The sequence below is a fragment of the Neofelis nebulosa genome, chromosome 1, assembly GCF_028018385.1.
Source record: "Neofelis nebulosa isolate mNeoNeb1 chromosome 1, mNeoNeb1.pri, whole genome shotgun sequence".
NCBI classification, from domain to species: domain Eukaryota; kingdom Metazoa; phylum Chordata; class Mammalia; order Carnivora; family Felidae; genus Neofelis; species Neofelis nebulosa.
In genome coordinates this window covers 178,255,753-178,279,374 of record NC_080782.1, presented here as the reverse complement: position 1 = coordinate 178,279,374, position 23,622 = coordinate 178,255,753, and the positions used below count along the sequence as shown (strand labels likewise).

At 39.7% G+C, this 23,622-nt stretch overlaps 1 protein-coding gene across 2 annotated transcripts in view; it reads left to right on the top strand.

The window, feature by feature from the left end:
• GPC6 (glypican 6) overlaps window positions 1-23,622 on the top strand; it is a 1,126,333-nt gene that overhangs the window by 284,492 nt on the left and 818,219 nt on the right. For both annotated transcript variants that reach the window (XM_058681995.1, XM_058681985.1), the window contains exon 2: window positions 9,595-9,753. In XM_058681995.1, the coding sequence (XP_058537978.1) occupies window positions 9,595-9,753 (159 nt within the window). The remainder of the gene's footprint in view (window positions 1-9,594; window positions 9,754-23,622) is intronic.

Sequence of the window (23,622 nt, the reverse complement as noted above, 5' to 3'; positions counted from 1 at the left end):
AGGTGTGTTACCTCTAGACCTTCTTTGTTTTTATCATGCTGCATAGCTTTCACAGCTTAACATTCAGAAACATCATTTTGGTAGGTAGAAACCAGCCATGGTGGGAGTATTTATACCATGGGAATTGGCAAGCAACATAAATCAGGGCTTCTCCTCAAAACTGGAACGCTAGTTGTTAAACATTTAACAACAGAATGCTAACTCCATTTACAATAACTTAGATACTGAGATTGATGGGCACTGAAAGGGGGAAAAGAAAAAGAGTACGCAATGGTGCTAAATTTTGGGCAAAACAGATAATCATGGCAATTGCAATACGCACAGTTGCAGATGCCCTAGGAGCTAGTGCAGAGGCTCCCAAATGTTCTCTGTTCATGGAGGCCTTGGTGTCAGGGCTCTTCAGAGGAGCAGAACTGATGACATACACACACAGACACACAAGGGTATCTGTTTAAAGGATTTGACTCATGCAATGGTGGGGCTGACAGGCTGAAAACTCCAAAGCTGAGGCTGCTGTCTTAAGGCAGAATTTCTCCTTCTCAAAGAAGCCTCAGTTTTTGCTCATAAGGGCTTTCAACAGATTGGATGAGGCCCACCCATATTATTGAGAGTATTATCTTTTACTTCAAGTCATACATCTTAACCTTGTGTATAATACTCCCTTATAGCAACATGGTGATTAGTATTTCACTAAATTGCTGGTACTAAACACTGGGACACAAAATTGTCACAGTGCCTCTGTAATTAGTCCTCAATACCCCTAGGCCAGAAGAAGAAATACTAGCTATTTCTTATTAAATCTGAACAATTGGGAATTTACATCATAAAAAGCTTAGTAGCCATTTGTAAACATTACATACACATTGTAGGAACATTTTAAAAATCCAGTTCTTGGGCGCCTGGGTGGCTCAGTTGGTTGAGTCTCCAACTTTGGCTCAGGTCATGATCTTATGGTTTATGGGTTCAAGCCCCATGTCAGGCTCTGTGCTGACAGCTCAGAGCCTGGAGCCTGCTTCAAATTCTATGTGCGTCTCTCTCTGCTCTTTGGCTGTTTGCTCTCTCTCTCTCTCTCTCAAAAATAAACAAACATTAAAAATTTTTTTAAAAATTAATTCTTAAACAGTCACAACTATTTACTATTAGGCGGCGCACAGCTTCTCAAAGCCTAGAACCAAATCGGGCATAGCCACCATCATTTCTGTTTCACACTGATTTTTCACGTGCTATCCATGTGAAAATTAAGGAAGTTAAGGAAAATTAGTGAAAAACCGAGCTTCACAAAGATATGATGTCATTGAAAGAATGTAGTAAAATCTGATGCTGAAACTTGAACTCCTTCCAACAGTTATTTTGTACAGTTTCTTACAAATGTTGAGTTTCTTTGAAAATGTGAAATATTCCATGATGTCTCTATTTCGCTGCTGTGGTCGCATGGATCTTGTCACAGGTGAGAATGGTAACAAGGATGAGCTTTGGAGACAGATCTTTCCTAGCTTAAAGATGAAGCTACTTAATCTTTGTATGATTCAGTTTCCTACTTTGTAAAATAAAGACAAGAAAGATCCTTCACAGTGCCTGACATAAAGGAGGCGCTCAGAAAATGTTGGGCGGACAGAAGGTGTACCTTGCAGTGGGAGTGGCGACGGGGAGGTAGGGCTTCTTATCCCTGCCATAGCATTTTGCTTATCCTATTCTCAGACTCCTAGAGATGATAACTGAAGTTGTCTGTGCTTGTATAGCTTTCATTTTGATTCTGAAATACAGAAGTAATGAGAGCAAGATTTCTTTACTGTCTTAGTTCTCGAAGAACTGTCTTGAGGCCAACAAATTAACATTTTGCGTGTTGAAGAGATTTGATTATCATTTGAGTACTTCCTATATAAACATTTTATGCTGAAATACAAACTTGGTGAGTCTTATTGTGAAAGAAGTGAAGAAGGGAAGGTCTGCATGGGCAGTTGCTGAGTTTATCAGAATAGCTGTAGGTCGATCTTTTGGAAAAGAATGTCCAGTAATGCCCCGCCATGCATCTTCCCCAGTCCAATTTCAATACGCGTCTGGGCTGGGGTTCGTGTGGCCTTGGGATCACCTCTGTTTCTAATGTTTTTGGACTCTGTAAATACTTTAATGAGCAAAACACAGAGATATGATGAGAAGAGGCTTGAAAGCTCCAAAGAACAGTAAAGTAACTACTTCTCTTTCTTTCCCCATGATCTAGGGAAACATCTTTTAGTATCATTAAGCACTCTTCCTCTTATGGGTACAGATTAATCAGTTGCATTACTACGATTCTTCAGTTGCCTTTGAGATTATATTCTACTCTGGGCTCACATTCATTTTTTACAAAAATGTTTAAATAAGTTGAGTCCCTGGTGTGTGGCATATGTTGGATCATGGAATCACATTGTTATTGTTTGCTGTTGACCTACTGGTGTTTAATCACAGTTTTGCTGGGCTGTTTGCTATATAGAAGAAAGGTTGTAGCAATTCAAATTTTCTTCTGAGATCTTTCTAGTCTTTATTTTGTTTTTTATTTTGTTTACAAATTTTTTTTTAATGTTTATTTTTGAAGGAGAGAGAGAGAGAATGTCAGTGGGGGAGGGGCAGAGAGAGAGGGAGACACAGAATCTGAAGCAGGCTCCAGGCTCTGAGCTGTCGGCACAGTGCCCGACGCAGGGCTCAAACTCACAAGCTGCGAGATCATGACCTGAGCCAAAGTCAGACACTCAACCGACTTAACCACCCAGGCGCCCTATTTTGTTTTTTAAATACTGAGAAGCAATATGCTATGTAATTGTGTTTGTGTGTGTGTGTGTGTACCTACCCATATAAGTTACTAATAACCATTTTTTTAGTGTTTGTTTATTTTTGAGGGGGGGTGGTCAAGAAGCGGAGGGGCAGAGAGAGAAGAGGAAAGAGGATCCGAAGCAGGCTGTATGCCGATAGCAGTGATTCTGGTGCGGGGCTTGAACTCATGAACTGTGAGATCATGACCTGAAGTTGGACACTTAACCGACTGAGTCACGCAGGTGCCCCAAATGTCTCAAAGTTTTACACGTATGAAGTAAATAATAAATTAGATGTATTCATTTGAAGACAAGGAGAAACTACCTGTATTTAAAAATGATGAGAGTATTTACAAGTTTAATACTTCCGTAATATATTAGAACCAAGGTAAGATGTGAGGAATGGAAAGAATCACATTTCTCTCTGCAGCTGCCTCCTGCTCTCTTGGACTATCCTGCCTTCAAGCTCTGCCCATGCCTCATCCCCCATATCTCATCCCTTGTTGATTCTGACCATACCTTCTGTGCCCTTCCAGATCCCTAACCATCAGTTTCTCTGAAAGAAAAAAATAAGGTGATGGTAAAGACCAAAAACATTGGCAGTTTGGAGCTGGGGTCTGCACCATCTAGGATGGCATGTTTGAAATCATCGCTGTACAATTGTCGGAACAGATTTACACAGTGAACTTACTGGTTTCCTTCAGAGGAATTACTTTTGCAAAATACAGAGTAAAAATTTTATAACTAAAATAATTCGTATTTAAAGTCTTTATTGGGAAATTGACAACATCAAAGGATGACACTAATATAGGTTATTTGAGTGATAAGATCCACTGAAATAGAACATTCATTGAATTTTAAAACTTCTGGGAAAGTTTAAGCATTCTGATTACGGTCCTGAACAACTTCGCTAAAGAAGAGCAGCCCTTAAAAATATGAAAGGATCATTTACAATAACGCTTCCCACTGATAAATGTTACACAAGTGCTTATTTGGAGGTTTTGGGAATGTGAACTTAGAGAAATGAACTAGAACATACATTTAAAGACTACTGCGATCTTATACTCTGCCGCTCCCAATGAGCTGGTACAGGAGCTCCACGAGACTGAGAACAGCCCAGGACTATTAGCTCCAATTTAAATTCCTTTAGCTATCATAAACTCTGGGCAAAAGTTCACTTATTCTAGAGTATTTTACCACCCTAACTCCGTTTCCCTAGATGATTTTCTCTAGTCAACTTCCGAGGCACCAGATGAACAAACTGAATGGTTATTTGAGGCAACGTACCCAAAGATGAGGAGAATGTGGCTCGGTATCAGGCACGGCTAATTGACTGTGGGCATTTTAATAGTTCAAGGATGAGAGAAGTTTGGCATAGACCATGCACTCTGAAGAGGGCCAAGTCTAAAACAAATACTGCAGTGTAATCAAATGGAATCTGGATGTTCAGAAATTAAAGTGTTCTGTTTTGGGAAATGTTACCATCTTCTTTATAGTTTTAGATTTGATTTTCTACCTACCTTTTAGGAAAGGTGAGGTTAGTAATCTCCCTCCATACTCCAAATCTCTATAAAAGCCAAGAGTTTGGCTATAAAATGTGATGCATTCGGGGCACTTCATCTTGGTTGTTTGTTTGTTTGGAGTGTGCATTTTGAGGTCCCCACGTGTCACCTCTGAGGGCAGAGAGTCTGCCCCACAGACCCACAGAGGCTGACTTCTGTGGTTAACGAGGTCCTCCTGTCTCCTGCTTTTCCCACCATGCCACTCACCAAGTCTATTCCTGGCGGTGTTCAGACCCAGGGCCATCCCTAGAGAGAGCACGATCTGGCAGAATCACATTTCTGCTGTCACCTCTGTGTCTTGGAGTGAAAACAAACATCTGGGCAGGCATTTGGGGAAAGATGTTGTAAAGAGTGACACACAGTTAAGGGAGGCATGTAAAGGGAGGAAGAGCCCGTCTCTTCTTTCTTAGAAAACATGACAGTTTATGGCCTGATTGTATGTCCTTCAGCCTTTGCTCAATCTCTAACTTCCTGTTGGAACTCCCTTCTTCTACATCTATAATTTCCCTTATTTAGTTTAGAGCTAGTGATGAGTTTGATAAAAATTCAGGAACCTGGGAATTTACTGGCATGAACTTCAGGTGCCCTAAGAAAGCATGCACCTGTGTAGGCTGATTGTCTAACTCTGCACCTGATGTTGATGGATAGGCACCTATCGTCCTGAGTTGCATGTAGGTTTCAATAAATGTTTGCTGAGTGAAGATGCCATCATCATTGTTTCAATCCCACATTTCCTGCATTTATGGTCTCTTATTCTGATCTCCTGGAATGAACTATTTACTATTAGCGATAATATTAATGATCTTGGAGGTACCTATTGGCACCCCAGTTGAGCTAAATGTTGTATATTAGTGATCTTGGAGGTATCTAGCGATTACTGTTTAGATCTTGGAGGTATGTAGTGGCACTCCAATTGAGCTAAATGTTGTATCTAATTATGTAATAAATAACGTAGAGAACCTAAGGGAATTTGAGAGAGTGCGTGGGAAGCTTTTAAAGGATAACGCTTTCTTCTGCTTCATGAATTACGACTTTGGAAAAGGCTCATTATTATATCAAATACTCATAAGTGTTAGAAAGTATGTAAGCCGAGTAAAGTATCAAATTCTTGCTTTTGGAGAAATTGGAACAGGACAGGCTAGAGGTAATTCTTTGTGTAGCAGAATATACCATGTAGGATTTCAGAAATGTCAGTAGTTCACGTTGCGGGTCCCTGCAACAGTGGTCTCTGTCATGAGCGCTCTGCTCTTTGAATACTAAAGCATCCATAGACAGTACATAAATGGGGAGGTGGGGCTGTTTTCTGATAAAACTTTATTTATGGACAATTGAATTTGAATTTTGTAAAATTTTCATATTGTGCAAAATATCATTCTTTAGATTTTTGTCTCCCACCATTATTGTTCTCGGGGCCTATAAATACAGATGGTGGGCCAAATTTGGCCCAGGGGCCATGTTTTAGACACCCCTGTTCTAGGGTCAAAAACAAAATAAATGAGTAAACCTACTAAGAACAAATTATGCAATTGTCCTAAGTCTTTGTGGCCATTTGAAATTATGAGATTACTTTGGCAAATATCAGTGACTTCAGATTGGGGGAGAAAACGGTACTTCAATAGGTCAGTTCTTCCACAAAACCTTCTTATCTCGTATATGTTAGAGAGAAAACAAGGCTCACCCTAGATTTGACCACATGTTTTACGTCCCTGATCTTGTATGCTTGGGAGCATCATCATGGTCTCTACCTAGACACTCTAGCAAGCACTTTGCATAAAAGATTTACTCTTCCTCCAGTAGGATTCTTCAACACTCTGGTAGTCTGTCCATCTCTTCACTGTCTACATGTTTGTCTGTCTGTCTCTTCATGTCTGCCAGGGCCTGCGTAAAGGCGTTGACTTCTTGGGGACACTTCCAGTTCTATAAAATATCTAATACTGCACTGAATTAGAATGGCAGCCAGTTATACATGCCTCCATGACCTGTGTGCACACACACACACATACACACACACACACACACACACACACACACACACACGCTAAGCTTGGTTTAAAGTCATCCTATGAAGAAGTAAGTTTTCTTCCTGTTTTTATTTATCACTTGACATACAAAATACTGATTTTCTTGACGTGATTAGAAATTACCGTGTTTCCAATCCAATTTAATTCCATGAAACCATGGAGTTTCTTCCACCAATATCCCAAGTATAACTATTTACCTCAGGTCATACAATGTTTATTCTCTTTTGGTCAGCTTGTCACCAAAAGTCCAATGCATTTTGCTGAAAACTCATTTGTAATGATTCAGAAGTAGAATGTAGCCCTGATGTACTAAATCTTGAGAAATGGACATTCCATTTACTCACGATAGGAAGGGGTGGGGGACAGACTAGGTAGATTTTTGAAAATGGTTTATAGCAGGTCAGAGAAAGGAGCGTTATGCAGAATTGTTAACGCTAAAAGCCCATTCAATCTGGATACAGAGTTTTATCCTTATAAGTTAGTTTTCATATTTTGTAAAAAGTAAATTAGAAATACAGGCCATTTGCTTTTGATAAAGCTATTTTTTCATCCTTATCAGTGTCTTAACCTCTGGAACTCTGCTTCTTCCTGGGATGTGAGTATCAGAATGACTTGGAGAAAAGTCGCAAAATTCATACTGTTCCATCCTTATCCAGTTTGGAATTGTCAGTACCTTCCAATGAGTACCTGTTAGGAACATACCTGTGGTTGAATAAGGGTCAGCGACTGCAACAAGCAGGAATAAATACACGGTGGAGAACCATGGGCTTTCTCAGTGACAGGGACTTGGAAAGAATCTATTCTAGGACTGGGATTTTGGTGGGCTGGTTTGGGGGGGTTGGTTCAGAAAAGCAGGGCTTCCCCCTAGATTGGTCAGATGCTGTCAGAAAGCAGAGGTAAATCTACAAAAAGGTATCTCAATAAATCTCACCAATAAGGAAGGAGAGTAGTGTGAGGTTCAGTCTGTAAACGGTAAAGTACATTCGTTTTGCCTCAGAGAGGAAGTGTTCAGTACTTTTTGGATGGCATAAGGCCTTGTTTTTGTCTGTGCTTAACCAAAATTTTGAAATGACTTTGGTTTATCTCATTTATCGTGGTCTCGGAGTAATTTTGTCTGGGGTTGGTATTCTGTGAGATTGTTTAAGTGTAATAGACTATCATGACCTAGCTGTGAGTTGCCATGCTGGCTTCTGAATGTCAAGGGCAGCCTGTTTTTCTTTCTGAATATCTATCTATCCCCCGCTCTCCTCTCTAGCACAGTTGTAGTGACTGCTACTTTTTAGTGACACATTTCCAAGTTTTTATTTCAAAATACTTTAAATGTACAGAAATAAGCAGATACTAGTATGATACACATCTGACGTCCATCAAACAACTTCAGAAGTAAACAATTATAAAGTATTTAAGCTCCTGTCTCAAATCCTAATTTTCCTGGAAGTGAACTGTTACCTCGAATTTGATATTTATCATTCTCAAGTACAATGCATTTTCATTTCCTTATTTAAAAATATACATATGCTGGGGGGCCTGGGTGGCTCAGTTGGTTGAACACCCGACTTCGGCTCAGGTCATGATCTCGTGGTTTGTGAGTTCGAGCCCCACATCGGGCTCTGTGCTGCCAGCTCGGAGCCTGGAGCTGCTTCGGATTCTGTGTCTTCCTCTCTCTCTGCCCCTCCCCTGCTCATGCTCTGTCTCTTTTTCAAAAATAAATAAACATTAAAAAATTTTAAAAAAATATATACATATGCTATTTTATGGTCTCCCTTCCTCCCAGGAGTTATATAAGATCTGACTTTTGTACACATATGTTGGCATTTTTTATTCAGGCATTGTTTTAAGTAGGAGCTAAAGCATCAAACAACATAAACATGAAACACCCTACACTTCACACAGGGTCACAGGACGTAATTTTGTAGAAGTACCGTGAAACATTATAAATGGATTTTAATCACCCCATCAAGTACTTTGTACACTTGGTTTTCAGTGCCCTACAGTGACTTCAATCACAGGGGCAATTGGTTGGTTTGGTTTACGAAGATGTTGGGTGGTTTTTCCTTCTTCCCTGCACAGGCTCTGCTAAACATTTTGACACTAACAGAGCTACATCAATTGGAAATGCACATTTTCTGCATTAACAGACCGTTTTCATTTCATGAAGCAAAGCTTCGGCTCCTCCTTGCAAATAGTCCTGAAGAAAGCGGTATCGCCAAAAGCAGTGGCCTGGTATATCCAGAGATAAATATGTTGAATTAAATACCTGACTTTCATTACCTCTTACTTTATATATCCGTAGAGCATAAGCATTAGTTAAGCCCATCAGCACCTTCCTCCTTCCAGGAGCACGTTTTCTCTCTGACAAGACATGTCAACGTGGGGAATGTGTGGCACATGAGACATGCCATGAAAAACATACTCGCTTTCATTCACCGAGAGAAAAGGTGATGCGTTCTGATAGACGGACAGGCAGAGCCAGAACACCAGGAATGATACCCGTCTTTTCTTGCCTTTGCTGCCACACAGACTGCTAATGAGGCTGAGTGTCTTTTGCGTGGCTTAAGGTTTCCAAGGACACGCTTCCAACCGTATGATGTCTGTTGTCATCTGGTGTTACTTGGCGTGTTTCAAATTAAAGCAGAGACGTCGTCATGGTCTCCTGAGGTCTTTAATATACTCTCATTTACGTGGCATGGCCGGGAACTAAATATCACGTATCTTAGTCTGTTTGGGCTTCTGTCACAAATATCATAAGCTGGGTGGTTTACAAACAGAAGACATTGACTTCTCACACTTCCGGGGGCTGGGAAATCCATGATCCTAGCCCTGGTAGCCATGAGGCGAGTGTCTGCCACCTAGTTCACAGACACCATCCTTCGCTGCGTCCTTCTGTGGCACAGGGGTCCCCTAGCTTTCTGGGGTCTCTTTTATAAGATCACTAATCCCATTCACGCCATAATCACCCCCCAAAGGCCCCAGCTCCTAGTACCGTCACCTCGGCATTAGCATTTTGACATAGGAGTTTGGGGGCACACAAACATTCAGACCCCAACATCAGGTTCAACTGAAGTCCTGAATGTTTGAGATGTTAAGTCCACCGAGGCCCAGATAAGTTCACGGGGAAGGCCGGACAGGGGTGGAACAGCATCCCAGGGTGGAAGGGAAAGGTCAGAGAAGCAATGTCCGCAAAGTCCTTATCATTCCATACTGACATTTGCCCTCTCATGGCAGGGGAACACTTAAGAATCTGCCCTCAAGAATATACATGCTGCACCACGGAAATGGAAGACAAGTTAAGCCAGCAGAGCAAACTCGAGTTCGAGAACCTCGTGGAAGAGACGAGCCATTTTGTGCGCACCACTTTCGTGTCCAGGCACAAGAAATTTGATGGTAGGTGGACCAGCTTCTGATTCACTTTGTTCGAGGTGTGCTTTCCTGAGGATCTTGGTTTTATGTGAAAAACATTTTTTTTTGAAAGCTGGTGCTTTCCTCTCCCTCTTAAACATTTATAACTTTGTCTATTTTTAGTAAAAGCATGAGCTTTCTTGACAATTCTTAGAGTAATATGTTACAAAGCCTGCGTTAACGAAGAGCTGTTTTGAGTTTGTGGTTTTGCCTGTGAGATTTATTCTGAAAGATTGAGCTTAATTTTTCATGATTAGAGTGATTCTAATTCAGGTTTTGTCACATCATAGCTTGTCTTAATTTTTCATCTGGGGATTTTCTTTAAAGTAATTAAGTGTCATTTAAAATTATTTGAAATATAGCAACACTTTCGAGAAGACAGTCTTGTTTTAAGTGCTAATGACACAGACTCCTTTATTTTGGAGTTTGGCCCTCCAATAATGCAGCCACATTTTGCCCTGCAGTGACAGTGCATTCTGCCCAACGTTTAAATCCTGTATTGATTTCCTGATTATAAGCAATCCACTTCATTTCTATATTCTATTTGTTAAATAAACAGTTGGTATGAGAAAGCACAGAGAGTGAAAGTGATTATTACGAGCATGGCGACATTGAATGTTCTCATCAGCACTTGAGAAAAATATTCAAGATCAATCTGATTTTCGTAAACTGAATTAATAATGATCATGAGAAAGTTAAAATTCTTAGGTGGTTGCATGATGTTTAACGCTCTAAGAAATGAATGCATGTGCCGTGGCTCATTGTAAACCAGACTCGCAAATTGTGGCAACCCTTCCTGGTACCTTTGGGTCTTATTAAGTTGTCCTTGGGCAGTGGGACTGCCATCATTTCCCTTATCCTCTCCAGTCCATGCACCGCAGAGCTAGTTTAGAAAAGGCTCGCCGAAGTTTTGATTTTCCTTTCTCTTTTCTCTGTAGTAGGTAAAATGTTCTGCTTCATTGCGGCTTTAACCTATTACAGCAACACCAATTCCTTTCAAATCAGCCCTCCTCGTCCTAAAAGGCAGGTCCAACCTGGTGGTGGTTTCAGTACTTAAGCTGATGTGACATTTTCCATGTAAGTCAATGGGACTTCCTCTTATCTGCCAAGTGTTTGAACATTCGCGTGGTCTTCTCTGCCCCTCCCTCTGTGTTCAGCTTTATATGTGGAGGTATATGAAAACAATTCCTTATTTAGAAGTGACGCTGTGCGTGTTGTTCCCTTGAATGAGGCGAGGGAGTACTTAGTTGTTGCCCTTGATTGACAGATTACAAATTCGGTGACATTCAGGAGCCCCTGAAGGGACTCTGTGCTGGAGGAACTGTAATGTATCACTTCACATTGAGGCACATTGAGACGCCTTATCGTTTGTTATAGAAAGCACGGAGAGTGATCTGGTGTTGTTGACTTTTACCTGTCTTTGGAAAACAATTCTAGTGCCTTTTCAAAGCTGGACTCCGAAATTCCGGAAAAGGAATTCTGGGACAGCCTTCGTGATACACAGCGTATACTCCTTTTAATGAAAATACTTTGCGTCTGATAGTTTTATGGGGAGCTGATTCATTTTTTTAAATATTTTTTTGAATGTTTATTTATTTTGAGAGAGAGAGCCTGAGTGGGGTGGGGGTCAGAGAGAGGGAGAGAGAGAATCCCAAGCAGAACCCGACACGGGGCTGGAACCCACGAACCCCCTAGATCGTGACCTGAGCTGAAATCAAGAGTCAGACGCTCAACTGACTGAGCCACCCACGGGCCCCTGATTTGTTTTTTTAAATGCTATTCAAAAGGAATGAGCCTGATACTTGTATTCTCATAGCAATGACTTTTAACAATGACTTTTTTCCCCCATACTAATGAATTTTACTTTTGTTTTACTAAAGAAGCCTCCATCCCTCTCTCTCTCTCTGTCTCTCCAGATGTGTTTTAAATTGTCTTATGTACTTGGGGGCACTATGTCAGTCGGTTTGACAGGATCTTGATTTTTGCTAAGATTAGATCTGACATGGGGGTTGACGAATTCTTTTTTAACAGTGCATCTCAGGTTGGGATGGGAGAGAAGTTGAGATTTTTTTCAAGGAAGCTATCGGCCAGACTTATTTTTAAAAATCAAAACGTGACCCTGATGAACTCAGCTTTTGAAGAGCCTGTCTTAAAAAAAAATTATGAAACTATGTAAATTTGGAAGTCACCATTCTAACTTCGGGTACTTCTTTAGGCAGTTACATGAAGGTCAGCCACACAGTTGTAGGACTTATCTTCTCATCCTGTGAAGGTGATCCTGCGAAGTCACCTGTTGGGGAAAGGGGTACATTCACACAGCCAGCTTTCCGTTTTCTCCCTTAGCTTTTTTAAAAAGGAACACTTCCTCACTGATGAGTATCAGTGAGTGTGAGCACAGAAGTATCTAGGATCAGTTGTGGAATGGTACCCTGCGAGCCTTATTTTCCCAGATAAAATCCGTGGTGCCGTGAAAGACTTGGAGTTTATTTTTAGTGGTTTCCTATTATTCTGTGAGTCAGTTTGCATACTCACTGGGGTCTCTTGATCCAAAGCATCCGTTTTGCGTTTCTGCTGTGGTCCCTCGTTCTCAGAGATCTTGATTTATCATCAGGATTTTGCATGTTTTTGTTGGCTACCTGTTCTCCTTCGGATGAATGACTATTCCATGAGAAGGTGAGCACTCCCTTTCCTACCATTCTTATTTTCATTTAGGTAGAGCGGCAATTTAAGTTACCTGATACATGTGATTCAGTCCAAACCATATTCAGAGAGGATAAATTTAGCCACTGTTAACCATCAATCTATAGTTGTTGTTTTCCTTATTGTACTTTCTTAGAAATGTTTTGATTCTATTTCACTTTTCATTTTTTGTGGCAGAGGTGACTCCTCAAATTTGAAATTCCCAAACATTTAATGTAACATAGCGTTCTGTTTCTTGCCATGTTCCTTCCTACTTTTTATTAATGTCTTTGGTAATATTTAAAAGAAACACGGTATAGAATTATAACTATTCATTGAGTGGTCAGAAACTAACCCTGAATTAATATGAATTCTTCCCCAGCTTTCCGAAATGATTAAGCTTTGCTTCATACTCCCATTAGTCCAAAACTTTGTAGCTGAGAGGCAATAAATTGAAAGAATACATAATATCAATTGCAGACATTTTCCTTCTTTGGCAGAGGACTTTCTTATAACTGAGACACTCTCTTTTTCTTTTTAAGCATAGAATTGAAATGTTATGAAGGTATATAAAATAAAAGTTTATATTCTTGGCACTGGTACTTTTGCAAGTGGTTCACAAGGTTTGGGTTAGTTGGTTGTTGTTGTTGTTTTTTTTTCCTTCTTTCTCTGGCCAAATCTCCACCTCTGGCTCGCATCGTGTACCCCTAGAAGCCCATCACCCTGCGGACTGGGGCTTAGCCTGCAAAGATTTCCTCAGAACGATTCAGTGTTGCACTCAATTTGCTCTGTAGCCAAGACCAGACCTTTCTGTAACACCCCAGGGGTTACAATTACGAAGACCATCAGGTATACCTGGCAGAGTGATCACAGCACGACTCCCTTGCTTCCTACCTGTCTCACCTCTGCCAAACACCCGACAGCCAGAAGTTTGCAAAACAAGTAAACAAATCATATAAAAACATTCAAAAAAGGGAGGGACATCCTTGTGCACCTGCTCATTTTCCCAGGATTTTTGTGTTTAGTGACCATTTCACCTGTCAAATTGGCATTTGTGTCTAAATCGCAGTGATTGTCATGCTTCTAAGTGGCTAACTTTGAGGATTCTAGGAAAATAGACAGCAACCACATGCTCATGTTGATATAGTATAGTAATAAGAGACAACTCCTGGCCCCGTTCCTCACTCTGTATAGATGTTAACCTATCGACCGAAGTGAGCCACAGTGCAGAGCTCTGATGTAAGTCAAGAGTATTAGGCTACAGACTTGGTTTCATTCTCCTCGGTGGAAACTTGGCAAGTGACTTACCCTGTCTAGACCCCAGGTTCCTCGGAGCTCTTCAGTGGGGGACTCAGCATTGAGCCCCAGACTGAACATTCCTGAAGCCCTGCTTATCGTCACTGGTACCCCTTAGACTCTCTAGTGCTTTCCAGTCTCCAAATATGCTAAGATTTCATGAACAGCAGTATCCTCTCCTCTGTCTCTCGTGTCTGTCCTGTCCCAGTTATTGTGGGGAAGAGGTGATGATGTCTTGAGAGGGAAGTGGAATGAATTTTTTTTAATCCTTAAAAAAGAAAATTACCCACCTAAATATAGTCTTGCCCCCAAGGAACCTGGGACCTAGAGAGGGTAAGTCACTTGCCAAGTTTCCACCGAGAAGAATGAAACCAAGTCTGTAGCCTAATGCTCTTGACTTACATCAGACTTATAAATAGCAATGGAATAGGAACTTGACATTTGCTTGAAATTATAACTAAGCTTTTATTTGTTTCAAGTGGACACTGGCTAAAAATCATTGATATTCCTTTAACAAGGCAACGGTGATATTGGTGGGTAAAGAATCTAGCCACATTTTTGGAAAAGGCAGGAATAGTATTCAATTAGAAGTTGTCTGTCAATTAAAGGGGAACGGGTGTTTTGTGCAAAAATGTTATTGAATCAGCTAAGCTGTATTATTTATTCTCCTTATCTCACAAAGCCCTGGTAGCTTCTGTCTTAATGTGAGCACCAGCACCCTATTCTCCAGGAACGTGCATGGAATATGGATTCTTGAGAGACAGGAAAATTTCGTTGAAGGGATATTTTATTTTGCTTATTTTTTCTTCAGATTTATTTGTGCTGAATTTTATTCACATTTGAAACTCAATATGAGAGTTTTTGTTGTTGTTATTGTTGTTGTTCAGTTTGTCCTTCTTGGTCTTATTATTTTACTTTCCTTCCTGGTTTTTATTTATGCATTTTAATGACACACATTTGTCCAGAGATTTTTGCAGCAAGTAAATTTTTAAGAGCAAAAAATAAAAATAAAAATAAAAAAAGTTGAGCAGTAATTTCCATCTTTCTGAAGAACTTATTCTATACTAACACAGTCAGCTCTGATTTTACTGAATGTGGAAATAATTTATACACAGCGACATAATATTTTTATACTGCAAATCTGCTTGTGTTTTCTTTTAAAATATCATTTCTCATCTATATACTGTAGAGATGACAATAATGCAATGATATCTATAAAATATGGTTGAATTTTCCCAGAGAAAACACTTACTTGAATAGGAAAAACCGCTAAGTAGTTTTCCATATGTGGTAGAATCGTCTATATTTCCTGTCATATGAGTGGTGTGTGTGTGTGTGTGTGTGTGTGTGTGTGTGTGTGTGTGTGTGATTTCAGTTTGGAAACATTTATTCAGAACCTTATATGTAGAAGACACTTAACCAAGTGGGTAGTAGGTAAAAAAAGTTGACTAATAATGACAAAAATACGGTCACAATCTGTCATGAAGTTTATCTTACCTCGTTGGGGAGACACAAGTATCAAACCAATAGTAAAGAAGGCAGGATTGGCTGTATCATATGGTGGGAGTCCATTGGAGGCAGAACGGAGGGAACAAAGTGTTCTACTTAGAGGCATCAGAGAAGACTTTTGGAAGAAGGGACAGACAGGACTCTTAAGGAATAACTTAAGAGTGTGATAAAGAAGGGGCAGGAAGAGACAAAGGCACCAGAAATTTTGTATGCATGTCTACAAGGTCCTTGGGACGTGTTATAAACATATTTACTATTGATGTTTTGCAGCATTGTTTATCTGTTGACATTTAGCTTGCATCTATCATGTAGATATTCTGTAGAATCATGTCAGTCGTTTATGTCTTCTATTGTTTCATAACAAACAACTACAAAATTTCAGGGCATAAACAAGAAGTATTTACTTTTTCCTGAATGCATCTTTGGATTGTCTAGAGTTTGGCTATTCTGGTCTATGCCCTGCTCACTTTGGCTCTAAACTACTGTTTGGTCTGGTCTGTTCTAGATATTACTGTTCTCTTGGAGGCAGGAGTCTATCTTGATCATTTTCTTCTCATCATGAAGTTTAGACACTAAGATTCATAAGTGGAGGCATGGTGCCCCTTAATGCCCAAACTAGGATTGGCGCACTCTCTTCCCAGGTTCTGTTGGCCAAATCAAATCTCCCAGTCATTCCTAACATCAGTGGAGGAGGGATTGTATGACTTAAAAGTGAAGGTTGGGGAGGAGTGAATATTTCTATATCCTAACTACCATAGTCCTCAACTGACTCCTCTTGTTATTCTCGAAACAGCATTTTATGTTCTGCACAGGGTGGTTTGTTTGTTGTTGTTTTGGTGGATTCTCTAGGAATTCAAGAGGGATAAGTATTTTCTACATGAAGCACAGGGACATACCTGTTTTACCACTGCCTTCAGTCTCCTAGCACAGGAACAAATGCTAGCATAACCACACAGGCACACATGCACCACTTCCCCAATGTGATTCAAGGATAAATAGATGTGATATTCCTGTTTCTTATGCTACTAGTACTCTTGTTCATAATACAGAATAGAAGCTAGCTGTAATTCATGCGGGTTATCGTATTAATTATCTTACAAAATAATTAGCTGAACACCTTTAATTTTGCTAGGCCACCACCTCAATGACATGTATTTCATCTGAAGGACACATCTTTGGAAATCACATTGTCCTGGATTGGGTTTTGGAAATTAGAAACAGTCATACTATCACTGGAGAGTGATCAGTGATCTGCTAGTTTTACAAAAGGTCAGACTTTCCAAAAATAAGAATCAGCTAACAGGGGATTTCAACTTTGGCAGAACTAGTGCAGATTTACAAATCACAAATGCCTTGTGTTTGCACAATGTTGGAATAGATGGTCCATGGTAGGGGTCTTTTAAATGCAAATGCGTGAAGAACCCAGATCTTTGTACAAGTGAAATTTGTCTTTCCTTCCTCCCTTTCCCTTTCCCTTTCTCTTTGCCTTTGCCTTTCCCTTTGCCTTTCCCTTTGCCTTTCCCTTTGCTTTTCGCTTTGCCTTCACCTTCCCCTTCCTTTTTTTTTTTTTTTTTTTTATTCTGCTCTTTGGACAGATCATTCCAAACGAAGGAAGCCCACTGCTGATTTACAGCGTCATGTCCTCTGTGATGGACTACCAGTCTTCTTCTAATTCTTAGACCCCTACCACACACCTCAAAGTAAAACACATTATACTCCCAGTGTAGTTGTAATATTATCATCTTATTATCACCAGTTCCCTTGCATGGTGGCTTTGCTGAGCAGCTGTTTCACAGACAAGCCAATTTCTTTTAAGTATTGCTCTATCAGATGCTGAAACCAGCCCTACCAGAAGGGTTCTTGGTCGTGAATGTTAATGAGCAGACAAGTATCTGCTCTCTGACAGGGACTCACTAATCCTTTGAGTAAGTATGGGTAAATTACAGGAGAAATTTTATTTCAGTTAAATTGATCTGCCACTGAATAGAGAAAACTGATTTTCTTATTTTAATGAAAATCAAGAAAAATATTTAACGGTGGTGTAAATTAGAGCTCAGTGGAAACATTTTTGTCTTTAAACCTGAGAATACTCAGCTCAACGTAGACTAGTTTGACTGCATAGTGTATGTAATGATGATGGAAAATTCATGATCTCTGGCTAGGCGTGATGAGCACTGGGAAACAGTGTAAGTCACCGCCTCTAAGTGGGATTTTGCACCAAGATTCTTGACCTTCTCTCATGATAGGGAATCGGAATGAAACTATGTTTTCCTCCTCCGCTGAGACAACATGGTTTCCCTTTTTCAAATGAATAACATGGTAAAGGCATAAGAAGCATTTTTATGCTTTGAGGGTTCTAAGATTTAGAAGGAAGGATTCAGGTGAGAATCTGAAATGACAAACCTTGTCCTGACAGGAGTCCCTGAGGTGGGCACATTGAAGGAACGAGATGGACAGGAAAGTGATAATGATTGAATGAGTTGATGAGTCCATGTTTGTTTGTTTGTTTGTTTGTTTGTTTGTTTTTTAATATTCTCATTTTTGTATGGTTTCTAAATATCTATAATAACAAAAAAGTTTTTTAACAAGAAATAACTGACTTGGGACACCTGGATGGCACAGTGGGTTAAGTGTCCGACTTTAGCTCAGGTCGTGATTCACGGTTCCTGAATTTGAGCCCTGCATCTGGCTCTCTGCTGTCAGCACAGAGCCCGCTTTGGATCCTCTGTTCCGCCACACCACCCCCCACCCCCAGCTCCTCCCCCTCTCACGCTCCTGTGCATGTGTGCTCTCTCTCTTTCTCTCAGAAATAAACATAAAAAAATAACAAAACAAGAGATAACGGACTTGAGCATATACAGCATGGGAGATTTTCAGACCGTGAATTCATTGTAGATATGTCAGTAGATAATTGTCACCCTCATGTCTTGTGTATTTAACAACAGTAAATTAAACAGAGAGTGCCATTTTCAAATTTGCAAAGATGAACAGAATTTACACAGACTTTAACTCAGATTGAGGCTACTTAGTTTCTGCTTCCATCCAGCATTTTATCATTGTTTTTCTAGAAATGGCCTCTCCAGTTTATCCCCATGAATAGGCGTGTTAAAAAAAAAAACCCTCTATTAAGTATGATTCAAAATGTTGAACTCTAGTTTAGAAGATATATGGGGGGCACCTGGGTGGCTCAGTTGGTTGAGTGTCCGACTTTGGCTCAGATCGTGATCTCACGGTTCATGGGTTTGAGCCCTGCGTCAGGCTCTGTGCTGATAGCTTGGAGCCTGCAGCCTGCTTCTGATTCTGTGTCTCCCTTTCTCTCTGCCCATCCCCTGCTCGCGCTGTCTCTCTCTGCCTCTCAAAAATAAATAAATGTAAAAAAAAATTAAAAAAAAGAAGATATATGGACACCATAGCAAGCAGACTGTTCATATACAAAATTTGGCAAGATTCAGAAGAAAATGTAAAATGTATATTATAAGTGCATTATAAATAACATTTCAGTGTTGCTCAGTAGTTACCCAGTAATTTTTAGTTGAATGACACCTACGTGAACTTGGCATTCTAGCAAATTAAAAGGAAAAGACAGCTTGCCTGAGCAATTAATTCCATAGGGTTCCAAGTATTCCATTAGGTAGGAAGAGAATATTAAACCAAATATGGAGGAGGTAGAGTCAGGAACCAGCTAAGCCTGAATGGTTCACAGCACCCTGAGAAATTTTTGGAAATCACTCAACATGGCTTCAGAATTTTCCACTTATTATTCTTTCAAAAGGTTTGTAATATTCATTAAATGGACAAATATTATTTTGAGGATGACTGTATATAGAAGCACATGATCTTCATGCTGTTGCCACCTTACCTCATGGTTTAATTGAATCCAAATAACTTGAAAATGAAAAGCAAACTTTGAAGTCAGGTATCAGGGAATTGGGCCTCCAAGGCCTTTCCATGTTTGAGGAAATTGTAGTTCCCACATATTTTGTTTTTGAACATTTTCTTTGCATATTTTCTCCATTTTAGGAAGAATAATGCTGTGGTATTTACAGGCTTGGGTTCCCTCAGCCCTTCTGTCTCCTTCTCAGTGCTGATGTTATGGACACCTGCTCATTTTCACTTGTTTCCTGTTCTTTTAAAAAGTGAGATCAATTGCCTATTCCTTGTGGAAGTCTAAGCTCTCTAAGTATAAGCATTAGGTCTCCTATTTCTATTTTACCTTCCTATGCTTGACTTACTACAGAGTATATTTAATAATGCTGTGGTTTTGTCTGGCTATGGCACTGGCCTGCACAGACCCAAGGGCACGAACTGGTCACATGAATTACTTAGGTTTCGATAATAAATATCACAGAAGAAAATGACAAGCTTTGATTTCTAGTTATCTGTTAACTCTTAGGGTCCATAAACCTGGGAGTCATATTTGATTTCAACAGCATTTATTCCAGTGGACCTAATGGAACTAATTTAGATTCCCAGAACTATGATGGTCTTTATCTCAGGGTGCAAGTAAAAGCCCTTACCTCAAAAAGCAGGACGAGTGTATACTTCTCTGTCACACACACACACACACACACACACACACACACACACACACACGTGTGTGAACTCACGTGTGTGTGTGTGTGTGTGTGTGTGTGTGTGTGTGTGTGTGTGCATGACTATGGAGAGGTTAAGATGCACACGAGTCACCTGGAGGACCAGTTAATGTATAGGTTGCTGGGCTCGCACACTGGAAATTTGGATTCTTTGGTCCGCATGGGACTCAGAAGTATTTACCTTAAGCACGCCATATTAGTCTAAATATCCTGGTTTAATTGAATTGCCAGGGCATAGAGTAAGGCACAGAGAAATGACAGAGGTTTTTCAGTCTTTGCTCTATCCTATTAAACATTGGGGTCGGGGCACCTGGGTGGCTTAGTCCATTACATATCCTACTCTTGATTTCCGCTCAGGTTGTGATCTCAGTTTGTGAGATCAAACCCCACATTGGACTCTGTGCTGACAGCATAGAGCCTGCTTGGGATTCTCTCTCTCTCTCTCTCTCTCTCTCTCTCTCTCTCTCTCTCTCTCTTTCTCTCTCTCTGTCGCTGTCTGCCCACCCCACCCCTCAAAATAAAAAATAAATAAACATTGAGAAAATAAATATCGGGGTCAGTTTAGGTCTGCCAATAAAAGGTCCCTACTGTGTTAGGTGGGATTTAAGTACCTACTGTTCATCACACAGTGTGTTTTATACATTAAGCAAGACTCTTTTTTCCCTCTGATTTTGACAATGAGTTATACTCGATCCAGAGCTCATTTGCTCTTTTGCAGATCAAAATTATACTTTGTTTGAACTTTTAACATATTTGTGAACTACAAAATATTCTTTTTATCTGTTATTTTCTAGTTCATAGGCTCTAACAGATACTTATTTTTCACACTGTAGAAAATGCATTTTGATTTCTTCGTGTCTTTTGTTTTTGTTTGTTTGTTTGTTTATTTATTTATTTATTTATTGCTCGGATGATATTTTGAAGCCAAGTAACTTTTTCTGAAGAGCATTTTCTGATCATAATTAACATATGCTTTTTGTAGAAACCTTGAATAGCTTAACTTTAAAGGATTGAAAGTTTCTTTAAATTTATGCCAACTAGAGGGGAAAAAAACCCTCATGACACTGAGGTAAAAACGTAATAATAACCACTGTATGGTTTCTCACGAAACTTTATACAAATAACTTCTGAAAAATAAATCAATTTGAACTTTTAGTTTCTGTGTAAAATTGTTTATAAATATGAAATGAAAAGTAGAACTCAATCCCTGCAAGGGGGAGAAGATTTTTCTGTTTTCCGTTGTTGGTATTCTCCTCACACTTCATACTATTTTCTCAATACCACTTTTGACCACTTTACTGTAATCGAGTCGATGGTCTTGATTTAGAGTGCACATAGAATTATGCGGATTATGTTCAAATTATGACATCATAGTGCTAAAGATTTATATGATCCAATAAATCATTATTTATATTAAAGAATAGGTCAAGGAAGTACTTAAAATGAATCCTCCTGTGAAGAGGTTTATGGAAAATAGAGATTTAAGGAAAAATGATATGAACACTTTTAATGCCCTTCTTGACCCCTGGTTCACAGTTTTACCGACATGGCCCAGGTATCATCAGGTGAACCAGACTTGCCCTCTCTCTCTCCCCATAGTGCCCGAAATATTTTAGGAAGGAAAGTGGCTTCTAAGACTATTGTCAGGCCTAGAGCATTCCAAGTCCCCCTACAAACAGCAGACTAGCGGTCAGACACAGCCTGCTGACAGTTTCAAGTTTTAGCTGGTCTCTAGTGCATAAAAATCTGGATTGGATTCTGCAATTGGAGAAGCTGGGGAGCCAGTTTTAATTAACATTAGCATTGTATATCTTTAAATTGCTAAATGCGTTCCCAAAAAGTATAGTCACTTCTTTTTCGTTAATGTTCGAGATGATCATTCTCTTGGCTGCTTCTAAATCAGAAGAAATCTCTCTCTCTCTCTCTCTCTCTCTCTCTCTCTCTTTTTTTTTCCTGTGTAGATTCTAGGTGTCTATTGCAGTCTGTACATTTTCTTTATTTGCTCATTCATTCCCCATAGTTGGGGAAAAGTCTACTTTGTTCATGATGTTATGCCATGTTCTATTAAAAACAAACAAACAGGGGTGCCTGGGTGGCTCAGTCAGTTAGGCTTCGCCTTCAGCTCGGGTCATGATCTCGCAGTCTGTGAGTTCAAGCCCTGCGTTGAGCTCTGTGCTGACAGCTCAGAGCCCGGAGCCTGCTTCAGATTATATGTCTCCCTCTCTCTCTGCCCTGCCCAGCTTGTTCTCTGTCACTGTCTCTGTCTCTCTCTCTCTCTGTCAAAAATAAACATTAAAACAAACAAACAAAAAGTAGCCAGGTAAACGTCTCAGGTCTTGGAGTCAGCAGATTAGTTTTCAAATATGGGATTTTCAGTTTATTGATAAAGTGACCCAGGAGGCTTCTTGAACTCTTTGGCTTTCATGTTTTCTCTTTTCAGAATGAGTGTAATAATTGTAGTTTTGAAAATGTGCATCAGGAGCCCAACAGGTGTCCGGCAAAAAGTGAGTACTGACGAGTGAGTGTGTGATGCCTCCCTCTTACTTTTCATCCTCATCATCGTGCTTGTGTTCTTGTCCCTAAGGAGCTGACAGTCCTACAAAGTCACTTAGACAGGAGCATAAATAACTGTGCCATGCGCGAAAATACAGATAAGATATTAGAAGGGAATGAAATTATTTCATGATGAGAGGACCATAAATGACTTTGTGAAAATACAGAATGGGAACTGTCTTCAAAGCTGGGAAAGATTTGGACATTAATCCAGAAGGATATGGAAATGTGGCTGAGAGGCATGGAGGTGGGAAATCAAGAGGGATGTGGGGATAGTTCCTTTTGTGAAACAAAGGGTGTCTGAATAAAAGAGGAGTAGAACCAATATTGAGGTCCTTGAGTACGTTAACAAAGTGGGAAACTAGTCTATTCTCTGAAAATCGATGGGTGGTCTTATGTATTTTCATTTGAATAATTGAATTGACTGTTGATTTTGAAGTTATATAGGCAAAAGTTAAAATCCCTGTTGAAAACAACCAAGATTACTCTGTGGGATTGGTTCTGTTTAATTGATGACTGACAACGGGCTTGTGGATGAGAGAACAAAATGCATTCAATTGATTCCTCACTTTCTTTAGTGTGTGTGTCTGGATAATACTATTTTTAAATAGTAAACTTCCAGGCATCTTATGACTGAGTGTGGTTCACGTATGGTAGCAGCCTAGAAGGCTGCTAAATGTTATTTCCATGGCGATTTGTGAGGAATAGTGTGTTTAGGCATAGACTTTTCTTATATTATTCTACTTGTCATGTTCCTCACTACAGTGAATGTGTGTTATTTTTATAATCACACCAATTGTTAGCTGGTTCATCTGACTATGCAAATGAATGTTAATTTGATACCTCTCATGAAGACTTGCCATGTACCCATTCCTCCACTTAAGAAGTTAGTCATCTTGCTGAAATTTTCTCATGATAACGTCTGGTCCCAATTTCAAAATCAAATTTGTTTTTGGAATTTCTGAATTTCACATTATGTTCTATTTCATAGAATGTTCAATTTCTCTGTCAAATATCTTGCATATAGATTCTCCCAGCAAAATCACCTGCCAATCTATGGACCAAGGACCCTTCTGTAAACATTTCAGTCAACAACAGTGGTGTATGCATAACGGATGATAACTGCCCACTTCATGTAACGAATTGAATTTTCTCAGTAACAATTTAGTACACAACTGACTTAGTATATTAGATCATTGGGGATGGGTGAATACAAACATTTTCA